This window comes from Marmota monax, unplaced genomic scaffold (genome assembly GCF_021218885.2).
Source record: "Marmota monax isolate L192 unplaced genomic scaffold, Marmota_monax_Labrador192_F-V1.1 WCK01_AAM20220418_F8-fsc00075, whole genome shotgun sequence".
NCBI classification, from domain to species: Eukaryota; Metazoa; Chordata; class Mammalia; order Rodentia; family Sciuridae; genus Marmota; species Marmota monax.
In genome coordinates this window covers 2,350,481-2,364,410 of record NW_026694772.1, presented here as the reverse complement: position 1 = coordinate 2,364,410, position 13,930 = coordinate 2,350,481, and the positions used below count along the sequence as shown (strand labels likewise).

The 13,930-nt window shown below is 35.0% G+C and overlaps 1 protein-coding gene across 15 annotated transcripts in view; it reads right to left on the bottom strand.

The window, feature by feature from the left end:
* Nucleotides 1-13,930, bottom strand: part of Dmd (dystrophin) — a 2,205,817-nt gene that overhangs the window by 53,627 nt on the left and 2,138,260 nt on the right. For 9 of the 15 annotated variants that reach the window (XM_058572890.1, XM_046425263.2, XM_046425264.2 and 6 more), the window contains 6 exons: nt 12,735-12,901; nt 10,170-10,281; nt 8,460-8,596; nt 7,711-7,749; nt 3,235-3,300; nt 2,065-2,130 (listed from right to left, as the gene is read on the bottom strand). In XM_058572890.1, the coding sequence (XP_058428873.1) occupies nt 2,065-2,130; nt 3,235-3,300; nt 7,711-7,749; nt 8,460-8,596; nt 10,170-10,281; nt 12,735-12,901 (587 nt within the window). Of the gene's footprint in view, nt 1-2,064; nt 2,131-3,234; nt 3,301-7,710; nt 7,750-8,455; nt 8,597-10,169; nt 10,282-12,734; nt 12,902-13,930 lie in introns of those variants that run through there. The other 6 variants (XM_046425265.2, XM_046425274.2, XM_046425272.2 and 3 more) reach the window with 3 other exon arrangements.

Here is a 13,930-nt window from a genome sequence, read left to right as displayed (position 1 = left end):
TCATTCAATTACTGTTTCAACAGAAGCACAAAAATTGAGGGGGAAAATTCATTAAGGCGACTGATTAAAGAAGAAAGAACAACATATTCCTCAGAGTAAGTCTTAAAGGCTAATCTTAGGGGAAACAGAAGTAAAAAGCTATATTTGGGGAGGCATCAGCAACCTTTCCTGGAAAATAGGAACCCTGTAATATCCAGGAGAAATTATTCTCAGAATGCATTGTTTCAAGGTCCTGGAAAGCCAATTTCCTTCAAGTTATAAAAACTTCACTCTGTTCTTAGTGAGAGGCTAATGTTCTTTGTATTCCCTCTCTAAACTTAGTTTTAAGTTGAATAAAAAATCTTATTATTTAGGAGGAAGTCCCCCTGATTTAAATTATTTTGGTCCATCAAGCCAGATAACTGGTGAAGATGTGATGAGTCAACTAAAAATAATTATTTGGTGTTAAAAAGAAACATAAGTGAAATCAACCAATCCACTAAACTACTTCCCCAAACCTGCTCTTAAATACCATTTTTTTACCATCCAAAATTGGGTGAAAATGGATTTTTTGTCCTGAATTTCATTTAAAAATAAAAGCAGTTTTACCACCTATCTAATTTATCAGTCCTCTTCCCAAATTCTGAAATTTTATTGTTAGAAGTTCCCATTTTTAATTATAACAGATAGTTGTAATTAAGCCTTTCTTACTATTCTTTTAAGGCAGTCAGTGAATGGCAGCCACCGAACTAATTTGAATGTGTTAGAGTTTCTACTATACAAAATCAGTGAGCCAAAGAGGCAAATCACTATAGTCATTTGATTTGGTTGATTCTTTGGGCATACATTTTCATGTTTAAGAATTTTATATAGGAATCTCATTAATACCTTTTTTCCAAAAGCTAAGAAAGAAACTGCACAGTTATAACTAGAAAAAGGTTGTTTGTTTATGTGGAGGAACTAAGTCATATACAAACTACAGAGTGCTGACTTGATTCTTTATTATTACCTTGATCACCTTAATGTACTAGATGAGATGATTTATTCTCATGTCTTCAATAACTAGCTATATACTAATGCCACTTTGATACAATTTCCTTAGGCTTAATCCTCATGAAGTCCCTTTTCTCATCTGAGCAAGACTTTGAGTTGCTACACCAGCTATGTATGATAAATTTACCATTCTTCCCTTTGCCTATTCTCCATGACAAGATGGTGAAACAGCCATAACTGGTCAAACACAAAGGACTGTTGCATTTTGACTAGGTTCTCCTCTCTACATTGTTTATTCGGTTGGGAAAGTCTTACTCTTTCCTTCCAATTTGCTTCATAATCTGCTGTCTCTACCTAGGACCCTGGCCAACACTTGTGAGTTCATGGCAATGTCCCTCTGTGCTCCATATTGTGAATATTGTCCCTTGTCTATAATGAAGCCTGTTTCCCTGACATAGCTGTGTTTGCTGATACTTTTAGCATCATTCAATTTCCTTCCTTAAAGTTTGACAGGGTTGACTTATCATCCCACTAACAAACTGAGACCTGAACTTGAATTCCTTCTTCTGGAAATTCTTCACAAGACTGACTCACTTTAGTAACTTCGTGAAAATGCTAAATCACAAAAATCTCCTACTTTGGATTTCTGAAGGAAAATGCCCAACTATCTTACCATATGGGAATAGCAAGATCACATTTCTACTCCCCAGGGGTGGAAAAAATACTACATAGCCATTACTTTAAAATTAGTATCCTATCCTTTTAAATATCTGGAAGTTTGGTAAAAGATTAAGCATTTAGTATAAGTGTTTGGGACTCTTGCAATTGGTAATGATATGGTATTAAATAAGATTCAACAAGAACAGGGCCTATGATTTTTACTACTCTGGAATATTAATAATGCCTGAATCTGAATGAGCTCATTCTGTGCCAGGCTGTTACAGAGTTAAAAGAAAAGCAGTAAATGAATGGCTCTTTGAAAGATCAAATGAATATGATGCTAATTCCTATATCCTATGCTATCCTACCTCTAAATCCCTCCAAGCAATTTCATTGTCAGGAACATTTTGTAAAAAGAGATGGGATACTTACATGCTCTCATTAGGAGAGATGCTATCATTTAGATAAGATCCATTGCTGTTTTCCATTTCTGCTAGCCTGATAAAAAACGTAAAAGCTCATTAAAACTTATGTGACTTCTTAGAATCTATTCAAGACCTAATCGAACATTCCTGAAAACTAAAGGATAAATCATGGCAAGAGGAGAAAGGAATCCTTCAAATTAAAGGATGTGTGTGTTGGCTTAACCATACGAAGCAGTGTGTGGTAGACCACAGCAAGTGAGTAGCTTAACATTTCTGATATAAATTCTAAGGGAAGTTGTATTTCATTGCTGTTTTATTTCCACAGGTCCATCTTCCTTTCACTGAGAACAGATTTTTATTTTCAGAAGAAAAGCTTCCCTAACAACAAATGCACCCCATACCTTACACTACCCTTTGTCTTTTAAGACAATTATGCCTTCCACTGATGACAGACTTATAAAGCTAGTTAATGCTTTTCACGATTGGTAAGCATGTCCAAAGTCAGAATAGTGATAAAGGATGGATTCACAGTAAGGACACTAAATGTTCTGCCACCAATTTTTACCTTTAAACTCTTCTTTACCTCAGAGAATGATAAAGTCTTTTGACAACAACAAAAAAAAGTTAATCAAACTCTTACAGATTTCTTTAACAAGCATGAAATATTTTATAATTAATAATTCAGGTTTTCGGTATAAAACTATGTCAAATACAAAGGAGGTGGGATAGAAAGGTCCAAGGGTTAGGAAAATTAATTATTATCTTCTTTATAGTGTATCACATAAAATAAACACAAATGGAAAGCTGACGCTTTCATATTCTCCATATAACATAGTATCTTTTCTTCACAGATTAATGTCTAGTCTAGCAGTTTTCTAAGGAGATTAGATGATTTGATTTTTACGCCAATTTGGTAAGTGTGTTCAGTATACAAAACATAACAATGCTACCAGAAATGTTTAAAGGCCAGGGTTAGGGAAGATTGTTCTGGACCAACATTCTTGTTGGTTTCCAAAAACAACATGCAGTGGAATGGCATGCACGTTAGAGGGCAAGTTGATTAGTAGAAATTAGGCAAGATGAAGGAAGAAAAGATTTGTTTAAAATTACTATTGGTTAGCTTTCCTTGGTTAGTTACTTCAATCAATATTTGCCTGGCATTCAACTAGTCTCATACCTGCTAGCATAATGTTCAATGCGTGAATGAGTATCATCGTGTGAAAGCTGAGGGGACGAGGCAGGCCTATAAGGCAGAAAATGTGATTAGTCATAGATACCATCCATTAATGGAGAAAAAAACCCACCACACAGTTATGTTAAATACATGGCCTAGAATGCTTTTGTTCTAATTCTACGGATAATATACAGTAAACTGTTTCTGTATCTTAGCATCAAGAATTTAAAATCCAGTTTGGAGAGATGATTTCTCATACTTCTGCTTTCTTTAAAAGCCACAAAGATCAAAAATTTTCTGGAAAGTTTGGTTACAGAAAAGATCTGGGGAGAAAATCTCTATGAAGCATTTTGTCCTCCTAAGCTTGCAGTATCTCATCTCCTATAGTTCTGAAATTGTGTTAAATCACTATGAGATTTAAATTTTTAAACACTTATGACTGAGCCATTTATTAGCTGCCTATTTACGGACTTCAAACTATAGGTTTGCCTAAAACATTTACAGTCAAGCCTTTTAGTCTCAAAGAAGCTACTCCAGTCCAAGACTTCTTAATATTTCCCATAGTACTGTTCTGTGGAATTTTCTACACAAGGAATATATCTGCCAAATTAACAGCAGAAACATATTACTACTTTCTAGAACAAAACAGAATGACCCAAGATTATATTATGATGTTTTAAAAAAGAATTACTAATTCAATAGAATGTGACAATATATGAAATATTTTTATCAGCCATATTCTAAAATACAGATGAGAAACAAGAGGAAAGTTAGCATGAGAAGTCAATATAATTTTTTATAATAAAAAATTTCTACCTTTTCTTAGCTCCATAGGCTAGAATTTTGGTAGGGTTAATATATATTTTTATATTTTTACTATGTGAACTATTAATTTTCCTGGAAATTTTTATATTATCTTTTGGATTAACATTAGGGGTGGGGAAACACCTGTTTGGGGCTTGTGCTTTTTGTTTTAATTGGAATAGAACAAAAGGTCTCTTCCATTTTTCTCCTGACACAGAATCCAAAAGTCAACAGTAAGGTATTCAGCAAGGGCTCTTCTTGAACCTAAAGCCCAAGCAGCATTCAAGGGCTTGGTGTGAACACTAAGAAGAATATGTTATTTTTCCTTAGGTTAAAAAACAAAAAAGAAGAAAGAAAAAGTAGCTACTTGTAACTAGATTTACATAAGAAGTGTGCCAGAAATTAAAATTTCTTAATGAAGATATATTATCATAAGATAATTACAACACATTACAGCAAATAACTAGGGAACTAGAAGACTTCCCTGAGAGATAAAAGTCTTATTTATGAAATCATTGTTGTCTAGGTCAAGTAAAAAGATGTTTCAATTTTCATGAGGAAACAAAAGGATGACTACCCAACTTAATAGGCAGATCCAAAGATTTCCATGTGAATCCTCACTATATTTTTGGAGAGTCAATCTGCTAATTTTCTAGAGTCCTGGAATAGCCCATTGTCGCAAAATGCTAAGGTTTTGAAATTTTCACTGCAGGTAAAGATAATTTAATACTTGGATTGTTTGACTTATAAGCATTATCTTCTGGAATAGATCAGTCATTCGGTTACTTATTTTTATAAGCTAAAAGGCCACCATCAATGAAAATACATTAGTAGAATTTTCTCTTACAATAGTTTGCTACTGTAGTACTGTACAGAGGAAAGAAAACCCAAGACTTTGGAGTAAAACTATACCAAGAAAAGCAGGCATGTAAATCTGAAGCATATGAATACAGTCTTATAGAGAAAATCTTAGAGCTTTAACTCTTAGCCTCAAGGATAATTGATTCCACATTATTTTTCTTATTAATGTATGTAGCGCCTATTGCAGCATGTGTATGCATAGGAACTCATCATAACCAGAAATCTTAAAAAAATACACTAAAAGAGATACGTATTAAACCAGAAAATAAGCCAAAAGGGAGTGCTGGTCAGAGAAGAATCATTTAAAAACCAAGAATTAGTAAAAATTAAAAAAAAAAAAAAAAAAAAAAAAAAACAACACTGAGTCCAGAAATAAAACTAAGTACATAAGCCTTGGAAAACACTTTTGAAGGACAATAATACTACTATTCCCAATTCCTGCCTCCTAAATACAAAACCATATACCAAGAAAGTTTACTTCTTGTTACCATTAATAATTCACTCGGCCAATGGCATCTTACCTATCACTATTTTCTCTTTTGTGAAACCCCCATTGATAAGTTTTCATTCATCTAGATTTCAAAGCAGAATAGCTCAAAGAACATTGTTGGACTGCCCCACTTAATGGATAAATAAAAAAGGCTTAAGCTAGATTTAGTTTAAAATAATATGACAAATATGGGCAAAACCCAAAAGATCTGTATCTCAGGAAACTTTCTAATCTGTGATCCATATTGAATGAATTAAATACATATTGTCATCATCATAAGATCTATCAACATCAAAAAGAATTCTTACAAAATAAAACATTAGGACCTGACTCTTCTGCCTGAATAGGATAGGTTTACAATAGATTTTATACATTATTACTTATAATCCTATGAGTAAAGACTTTAATAAAATTATAGTACTAAAGAAAACACAGACTTCATTCTATTGGGCTTGTTTTCTTTCTCAAAATCAGAATTTCCCACTCTTCTGAAATAACCGAACCAACCTTTTCACAAAAAGATGAATTATGGAGGGTATGTTAATTGTTAGAAAACATGCTTTCATAAGGATGGCATTAATTTTAAAGCACTTCAAAATCTAAGAAGACAAACACACTCTACTTAAAATGTTACTTTTAACTGATTGTCCTGATGTTTTCCTCTTATTAGCTCATGTATAGCTTCTTTTAAAGAAGTGCTTGATACTCTTTCTTATTATTTTTGTGCTACCTCTAGCCATGCATTTTAAAAAAAATAGTACTTCAGCATACTTATCTTTTGGATTTCTTACTTGGTTAAACTGAACTCCAAACAAGGGTAAATATGTTTACTTAGCAGGATCCAATCAAGCTCAGGACTTCAGTATATCAATTTTTAAAAAGTTTCTCATTTATGAAAGATTCTAACTTCTATAAACAGACTACCTGAGTTAAGGAAAACAATTACCAACAGGCCAGGAGCATAACTGAATCTAAATAACTTCCTAAATTGCTAAAGCTCAGGATTAAGGAAAAATCAGACAATTTGCTACTTATAGCTATTATATCTCAAAATTAAGGGGCACATTAATACAGTTTTAAAAAAGAAAGGGAAGTAATCTACTTCATTTAGGACAATAAGGACTTAAAATAAACCTCAAGTAATCATTTGCATTTATCAATACAGGGTTTTAAAGAAAAGATCTGGCTTAAACTAATAATGTGGTGGATTAATTTTTAAAAGTCCAAAATAAATAAACTGAACTCTTACACGAGTCCCTCTTCTAATTTGGTCATTTCCCCTATATATGTAATAAAGCTACCTGACCTTAAATGAATATTTTGATAAAACATACTGTGAATTACCAAATATTTGTTATAGAAACACCATAAAATAGCATTTTAAAACAGGTACACTTTGTTTGTTAATGTATAAATCACAGGCCCCCAAAGGAGTTTTCTTTCTTTCTTTTTTGAGATGGGTTCTTGCTATATTGCCCAGGCTGGCCTCAAACCCCTGGGCTCAAGCAATCCTCCCATCTCAGCTACCCCAGTAGCTGGGACTATAGGCATGAGCCACCACATCCAGCCCCAAGAGATTTCCAATATTATAACTCTGAGATAAATCAATCATCTCTCAGTATCTAATATTAGTATTATTAATATACACCAGCAGTAATAACAGATTATAGTACATTTTTCCCACTGTCAATATATAACTGTTTATGAACTGAAGGTAGTTTGGAGAGGAGAGTAAAATGACTTTAGTTTAAAATGTAGAAACCAACGTATATAAAAATTAGTCAAAAGCATAGTATATATAATGATAAAAAGTCCACACACTACACTGAAATTATTCAGCCAAACTCAACACCGTACTCTAAAATTGACCCTTCTGAGTTTTAAAACTCCAATGATGACAGGACCTAAGGAAAGAACCATAACCCTTTTGAAGGCCCTAAAGCACCAAATCTCAAGAAATAGGGCTAAAGAACACTCTTATGTAATCAGGAGGCTCTTCCTTGCTTATGGTTGAGGAAATATATAAACATGTCTCCCAGGAATACACTAAAACTCCAATCCTTTCTCTGATTTTAATTTGAACTCAGGCCAAGATTTCAGCTATTCAGAATTTCAACCAGAGGGGGACCTGAAAATCCTACTCCAATTTTTCTGATCTATGGTAGACGGCACTCTTAGGTCTCATCAAGAGAAGAAACAAAAAACAAAATGAAAGAAAGGAAATTAATATGCCTCTAAACAAAAAAGAACCAGAAAAAAAATTCTTTTAAATCAAGCAAGCGAATGTGTCGGTGGTAGCAGCGCCCTTCAGCAAAAGTACTCACGCAGAATCTACTGGCCAGAAGTTGATCAGAGTAACGGGACTGCAAAACAAAAAAATGAGGTGGTGAAGAGAGACACAGGCAAAGTCAGCCACAACAAAAATTACTGAAAGGTCAAAAGAAATAAAATCCAACTAATTAAGTATGAACCATGGAAAGCAACAGCCAAATAAAGGTGGAAAGTGAATTAAAAGAAAAACAAACAGCTGTGTGACTGCCATCAGAGTTACAGGAACAGATAAGGAACAAGTTTAAAAGAGGTGACAACATCATTGGCTTGATCATGAGAATCATTACTACTTACTGTGAAGCAATTTTCGGTGACTAGATTTTCTCTCAAGTAGAAAAAAAGGGACTAGGGATGACCACACATTCAGATACAGAAAGACACACATCTACTGACTTGTGAGGGAGGAAAAATCAAAATGAAATATTGACATCACTCATTTGTAAACAGTCCCATATTTCTTAAAAACCTTGCAAGGCAATTGGTGGCTATTATGTGTTTGGTTTTTTTTTTTTTTCTCCTTTCCCCTGTGAGATAAAGTTTAACTTGCAGAAATGGTAATTGTTGGGAGACATGAGAAAATGATGATTGAACATCAACTTGTTTTTTCTCTTTTCAGCTACAGTAAATCTGAAGAGAGAAACAGAAGAGACTGTTTGCATTTGGGAGTGAAGGAGGGAATTCGGCTGACAGGAGCTCAGATATACATCAAATGACAGTCTGTTTTGCTTTGGCCACTACTCACGTTTCCATGTTGTCCCCCTCTAAGACAGTCTGCACTGGCAGGTAGCCCATTCGGGGATGCTTCGCAAAATACCTTTTGGTTCGAAATTTGTTTTTTAGTACCTTGGCAAAGTCACGGACATCTTCTCCTGATGTAGTCTAAAAGGGAAATCATGGTGAGATCAGATTTAGGAGAGTATGATTTCACAACAAATGACCACTCCAATCTTTAGCTTCAAGGCTCTTGTTTTGTGGAACCAGACAAATGCAGCTTTGAAACCAGGCCTGAAATTTACTAAGGTGTGGGAGTTATTCTCTGAAGCACTGATCATCTGTAAAACGGTTCAATAATACTTCCACAAGTTATTATGAAAAATAAATGAAATATATAAGCTATGAGGTTATTTGATGAATGATAGTTTATACGTTTTACCACACTTTATTGTATTTAAGAAAATAGTCCATAGAAAATCATTCTTCACCCACAAAATATCAGGCTATTCATGGCATGGTGCCTTCTCCATCATTGACTACCTTTGTTAAGAGAAATAATAGAAAGATAATTAAATACCTGGGAGGATCATTCTGATGATGGAAGAAAGACATGTTCTAAAGGAGATGTGTTCAAGAGTCACCTGTGGATCTTGCTAAAATGCAAGTTTTAATTTAGGACATAAAGGGATAAAGCTAGAGGATTTGCATTTCTAATAAACTCCAGATAAAGTATGGCAGACAGACCATTTGAATAGCATGCATCTAGAGTTCACATAAGATTTGTGTCCAACTCTGTCTGGCCATGAAGCCTCTGTCCTTGCCACTCCACAAGTGGTTTATCAAAGTTCTACTAGCCACTGAATGTTTTCCTAAAACGTAATCTTAGGAGAAGTCTCTATTTCTCACTTATAAAACTTTGGGCAAACTAACCTCAGGATCTCAGAGTCCTTATCTGTAAAAGCGGAGTAAAAATAATAATACCTATGCTACACAAGGTAGCATGTAAACATTTAAAGTTTTAAGTATATAAAACATTTAAAGGATTACTTATTCCTATATCACAAAGATAAAATATGAGCAACAGTGATTGAAAGCACTAGGTTATGAATTGTGAGGAACCTGCATACCACCCCCAATACTCAACATGTCCCTTGGCCATAAGACCTCTATATATAACCTTTAGGATTCTGAAAAAGAAATGTGAAACATCTTCCCTACAATCATGGCAACTATTTATTCATTCAACAATATTTACTGAACGCCTACGTTCCATGTGTGCAAGAAAAAGGGTAATCTGAGCCACTTTAGCTGGGGAACTTATAAATCACAGCATTAAACATGATCTGCAGAATGGGATGTGGATCAGTGGTACAGTGCTTGACTGGCATGCATGAGTCCATGGGGTCAATCCCCAACACCACAAAAACAGAACAAAACAAAACAAAAACACACACACATATACAATCTATGATTTTATACAAAACTGAAATACAGCCAGTCTCAGTGGAACACACCTATAATCCCAGTGGCTCAGAAGGCTGAGGCAGGAGGATTATAAGTTCAAAGCCAGCTTCTGCAACTTAGTGTGACTCCATATCAAAAATAAAAAAAAAATAAAAATAAAAAGGGCTAGGGACAGGGCTCAGTGGTTAAGCACACCTGGGTTCAATCCCCAATACAAAAAAAAAAAAAGAAAGAAACCTGAAATCGACCTCTAGTAGGGAGGCATCTGACTTACCGGAGTACAATATTCCACCATGGGGTAGTGCATTTTATGGCCTTTTGCAACTCGACCAGAAAAAAAGCAGCTTTGGCAGATGTCATAATTAAAGTGCTTTAGACTCCTGTACCTGGTTAAGAATAAAAACAAACACATATGTATTTCTTCAAATCAAATTCCCAAAGAACACTCTTTAATAATAAGCCTTCTACTACAGTGTCTTAATTCTGAAAACAATGCAATATTCATTAGTCCCGCAAGGTAAGTGATTAACTTCCTACCTCCAGGTATCTCTGGTGCCTCTCATACAGTATCAAAACATTTTGGCACAAAGATTATCCCATAGATATGTGGAAGAAGGGAAGAAAAACTCAGCTCATAATTAAACTTCTGTAGTAGCTCTTTCAGATTAAGTAGGAAAATACTGGATACCTTTTAGTCTTTTGAAGATCGAATACTCTAATTTCAAACAACTTAGACTATTGGATCTAGTATTGGACATAGATGCATTGTGTGTACGCTATCCATCATGGGGACAAAAATTTCCTGAAGCAACTTTCTCCAAAAAATTATAAAGTAATACCATAAGACAAAAGAAACAAATAAGAACTCCAATTAAAATAAGTCTTGCTTTAAATTTTCTGATTGGTTGAGGTGATTCATCATCAAATAATTATTTGGATGATAACTTCTTTTTTGGTATTGGGGATTGAACTCAGGGGCACTTAACCACTGAGCCACATCCCCTAGCCCTTTTTTGCATTTTATTTAGAGATAGGGTCTCGCTGAGTTGCTTAGGTCCTCACTAAGTTGCTGAGGCTGGCTTTGAACTTGCAATCCTCCTGCCTCAGCTTTCTGAGCTGCTGGGATTGCATGCATGTGCCACTGCGCCCAGCTGCCTATCTTTATTTATCTCTCTTTTCAGAAATCCCTCACCACATTATCCACCAATGAATGATAAGTAAAGCACCCCTTCCTCCCAAAGCATAAAATTTGGATTTGATGAAAGAATGTATTTATAGTAGTAGTTGGTACATTCCCTCCATCCTCATAATACTCTATTGGTTGTTTTGCACTCTTCCTGTCTTTTGCTTTCTCAGATAAGAACCTCAGCCAATTCAAATAAACATATTCCTTATGTCACATATGGGAAAGTGGGAAGAAAAGCTACCTTTTTTAGATCTCAACCATCTTTCGAGAGGGGTGAGTGCTGATTCCTAAAATAATCTAATTTGATAAAGGCAAATGAATTGAAGGTAAAAGTGCTCCCTTAGATCCTCAGAAACATTCTCCTGTTTTATTTTATAAAAATTTCCACTGTAGCATACAAGTCCCAATCTGCTAAGGAAGCTGAGAACGAAAGGTTAAAAATGTAATGCAGTCACCTGTGGTTTCCCCTCCTTACCCCCCATGGCAGTGTTCTTACTTGCCAAAGCCAGGAAGAAAAGTGCTACCTATTCACTGTTGTCTAGCTAGGCTTTAGAAACCTTGAAAGGTTTTTGTTAGGACCTCTTTGTAAATGGCATGAAGTAGGAAAGGATACATGCAATGAATAAAAAAAACCCACAAAAATGGTACAAAGTGGTTATTAGGAAATAAAGTAACAAAACAAATCTAGGCAAAACTAGAAAAGAGTATTTACTTAGCTGCTAAGTGGATTCTCAATGGGCCATAGACTATATAGTTAGTTTACAACTTTGTAGTTCATTCATCACTATGGAAACCTTGATGTTGATTCAGATGTTTAAATACATATCCTTTCAGAATTAGAATTTGGGATTATTGTTAAATAAGATGAATTCATTTAAAAATATCCTGTTTCCCCAAACAGGTCAACAAGGCTAAAGATTTAAGGGTCAGTTGTTTTCCAGGACATTTTAAGAACATCAAAAGAATAACCTGCTATGTTTCCTATTTATGTCACCTTTGTAAGAAACATTTTCTTTCTTTAGCTACTTTGTGAGTCTTTCATTTATTGGTATAGTTTCTATTCCCTCAGAAGTTCATTAGGATACTGTGTGAAGAGTGTAATCGGACTCAAAGATAAAGGAACTTCTAGAATGCTTGAAACAATTCTCATTACTGAAAGGGAAAGAAAGTGCTGCCAAGTAAGTAAGAAAGAAACTGAGCTACCATAATGGTTCCTCCCCAGAATAGAATCATCTCTTAGTTTTATAACTGATTCTTGGAGAGTTTCTATAAACAGAAAAGACCATGAAAAAAGAAAGAGAGGATAAAAATGTTTTGGTTCCAGGAAGGAGGAGGTACAGTTAATCTGTATGCCCTTGACAGACAAAGATCTGTGTGGAGCAAGGTACTCAGTCCTGTTCAACCAAAAACGTGGTTCTGAAGAGCTGAAGAGTGAAGGTGGAAAGGGACATCTGCCTAATGAGTCAGATCCACCAAAATAACCCAGAAATGGGAGGAGTGACAGGAGTGATTGATGTTCCAGCTTGATCACCTTCTCTACCACTTTAGAGAAGAACAAACTAACAGCAACTGGCACAGGAGATAAAAGATTGAGTCATAAAAAAGTAAGAAATGATAAGGCAGAAAAAGGCGGTTTTTGTTTGTTCCTAATACCTGAATCCAATGATGGGACACTCCTTGCAGATATTACACTTGGCCTGGTGCTTGGCAGTTTCTGCAGCAGCGACTCTGTGCAGGACGGGCAGCCACACCATGGACTGGGGTTCCAGTCTCATCCAGTCTAGGAAGAGGGCTGCTTCAATCTCTGGTTTATTATTAGCCTGCAAAGACAGGAGGGAGAAAGAGGACAAAAAGAGAAGGTGAGAAAATAAAGGACGCATATATCAGTTCAGGTAATAAGTTAAAAAGAAAGAACAATAGTTGCATAAGAAGGGCCTCTTTTCACAGCTTGTTTCTACAAATGTCCCTCTAACATCCACAAAAGCCACCTATCCCTCAGGTGTTAGTAAACTACCATCACTCTTTCTGGCTACCAGATGACAAGGAAACAAAACCAAACCAACACACGGGAAGAGTACAGCAAAATACACACCTGAGTGAGTCAATGTTTAGTCTCCCATTTTTGAACAGATAGATAGGTATAGGTGTGTGTGTGTGTGTGTGTGTGTGTGTATATATATATATATATATACACACACACACATACACACACATATATACACATATGTATGTATGTGTGTGTGTATACGTATGTATGTATGTGTGTGTGTGTGTGTGTGTATATATTAGCCCAAAGAAAAATGCAAGTGTTTATTGATAAAATTTCAAAGGAGGGGAAAGAAAAACAACAACTCAGAACTATTGATTTTTTTTTCCTAGAGGACCCACTTCTCAGAGAATCATAATGAGGGGCTTTAAAATTTCATTAGGTTCCAAAGCCTCATATTTTACAGACAAGAAAACAGAGATGTAGATCAGAGAACTCACTTTTCAAAGGCTCTCCAACTAACTGACGGCAAAGCTGATACTAGAATCAGAACCTCCTGGCCTGATTAGAATACTACTTGGCATAGTACAATTTCCCATGGTGCCCTATTGTTTGTCTATTTCTTTCTTTTAAAGCCTAAATATAATAAATACCATCCATCCAGAACACTTCAAAATACATTTACCAATCATTGGGCTTATACATTATTGTAGGAATTCATTTTAATTATACTTTAATTATATTTTTAACCCCACAAAACTATCTTAATTCTTTAAATTGTTAGATGTTAGATAATATTATTTACTTTTTTTTTCCTGCTTTAACCTCAAATCTTCCCTCTGAGATCAGTTTGTCCCAAGTA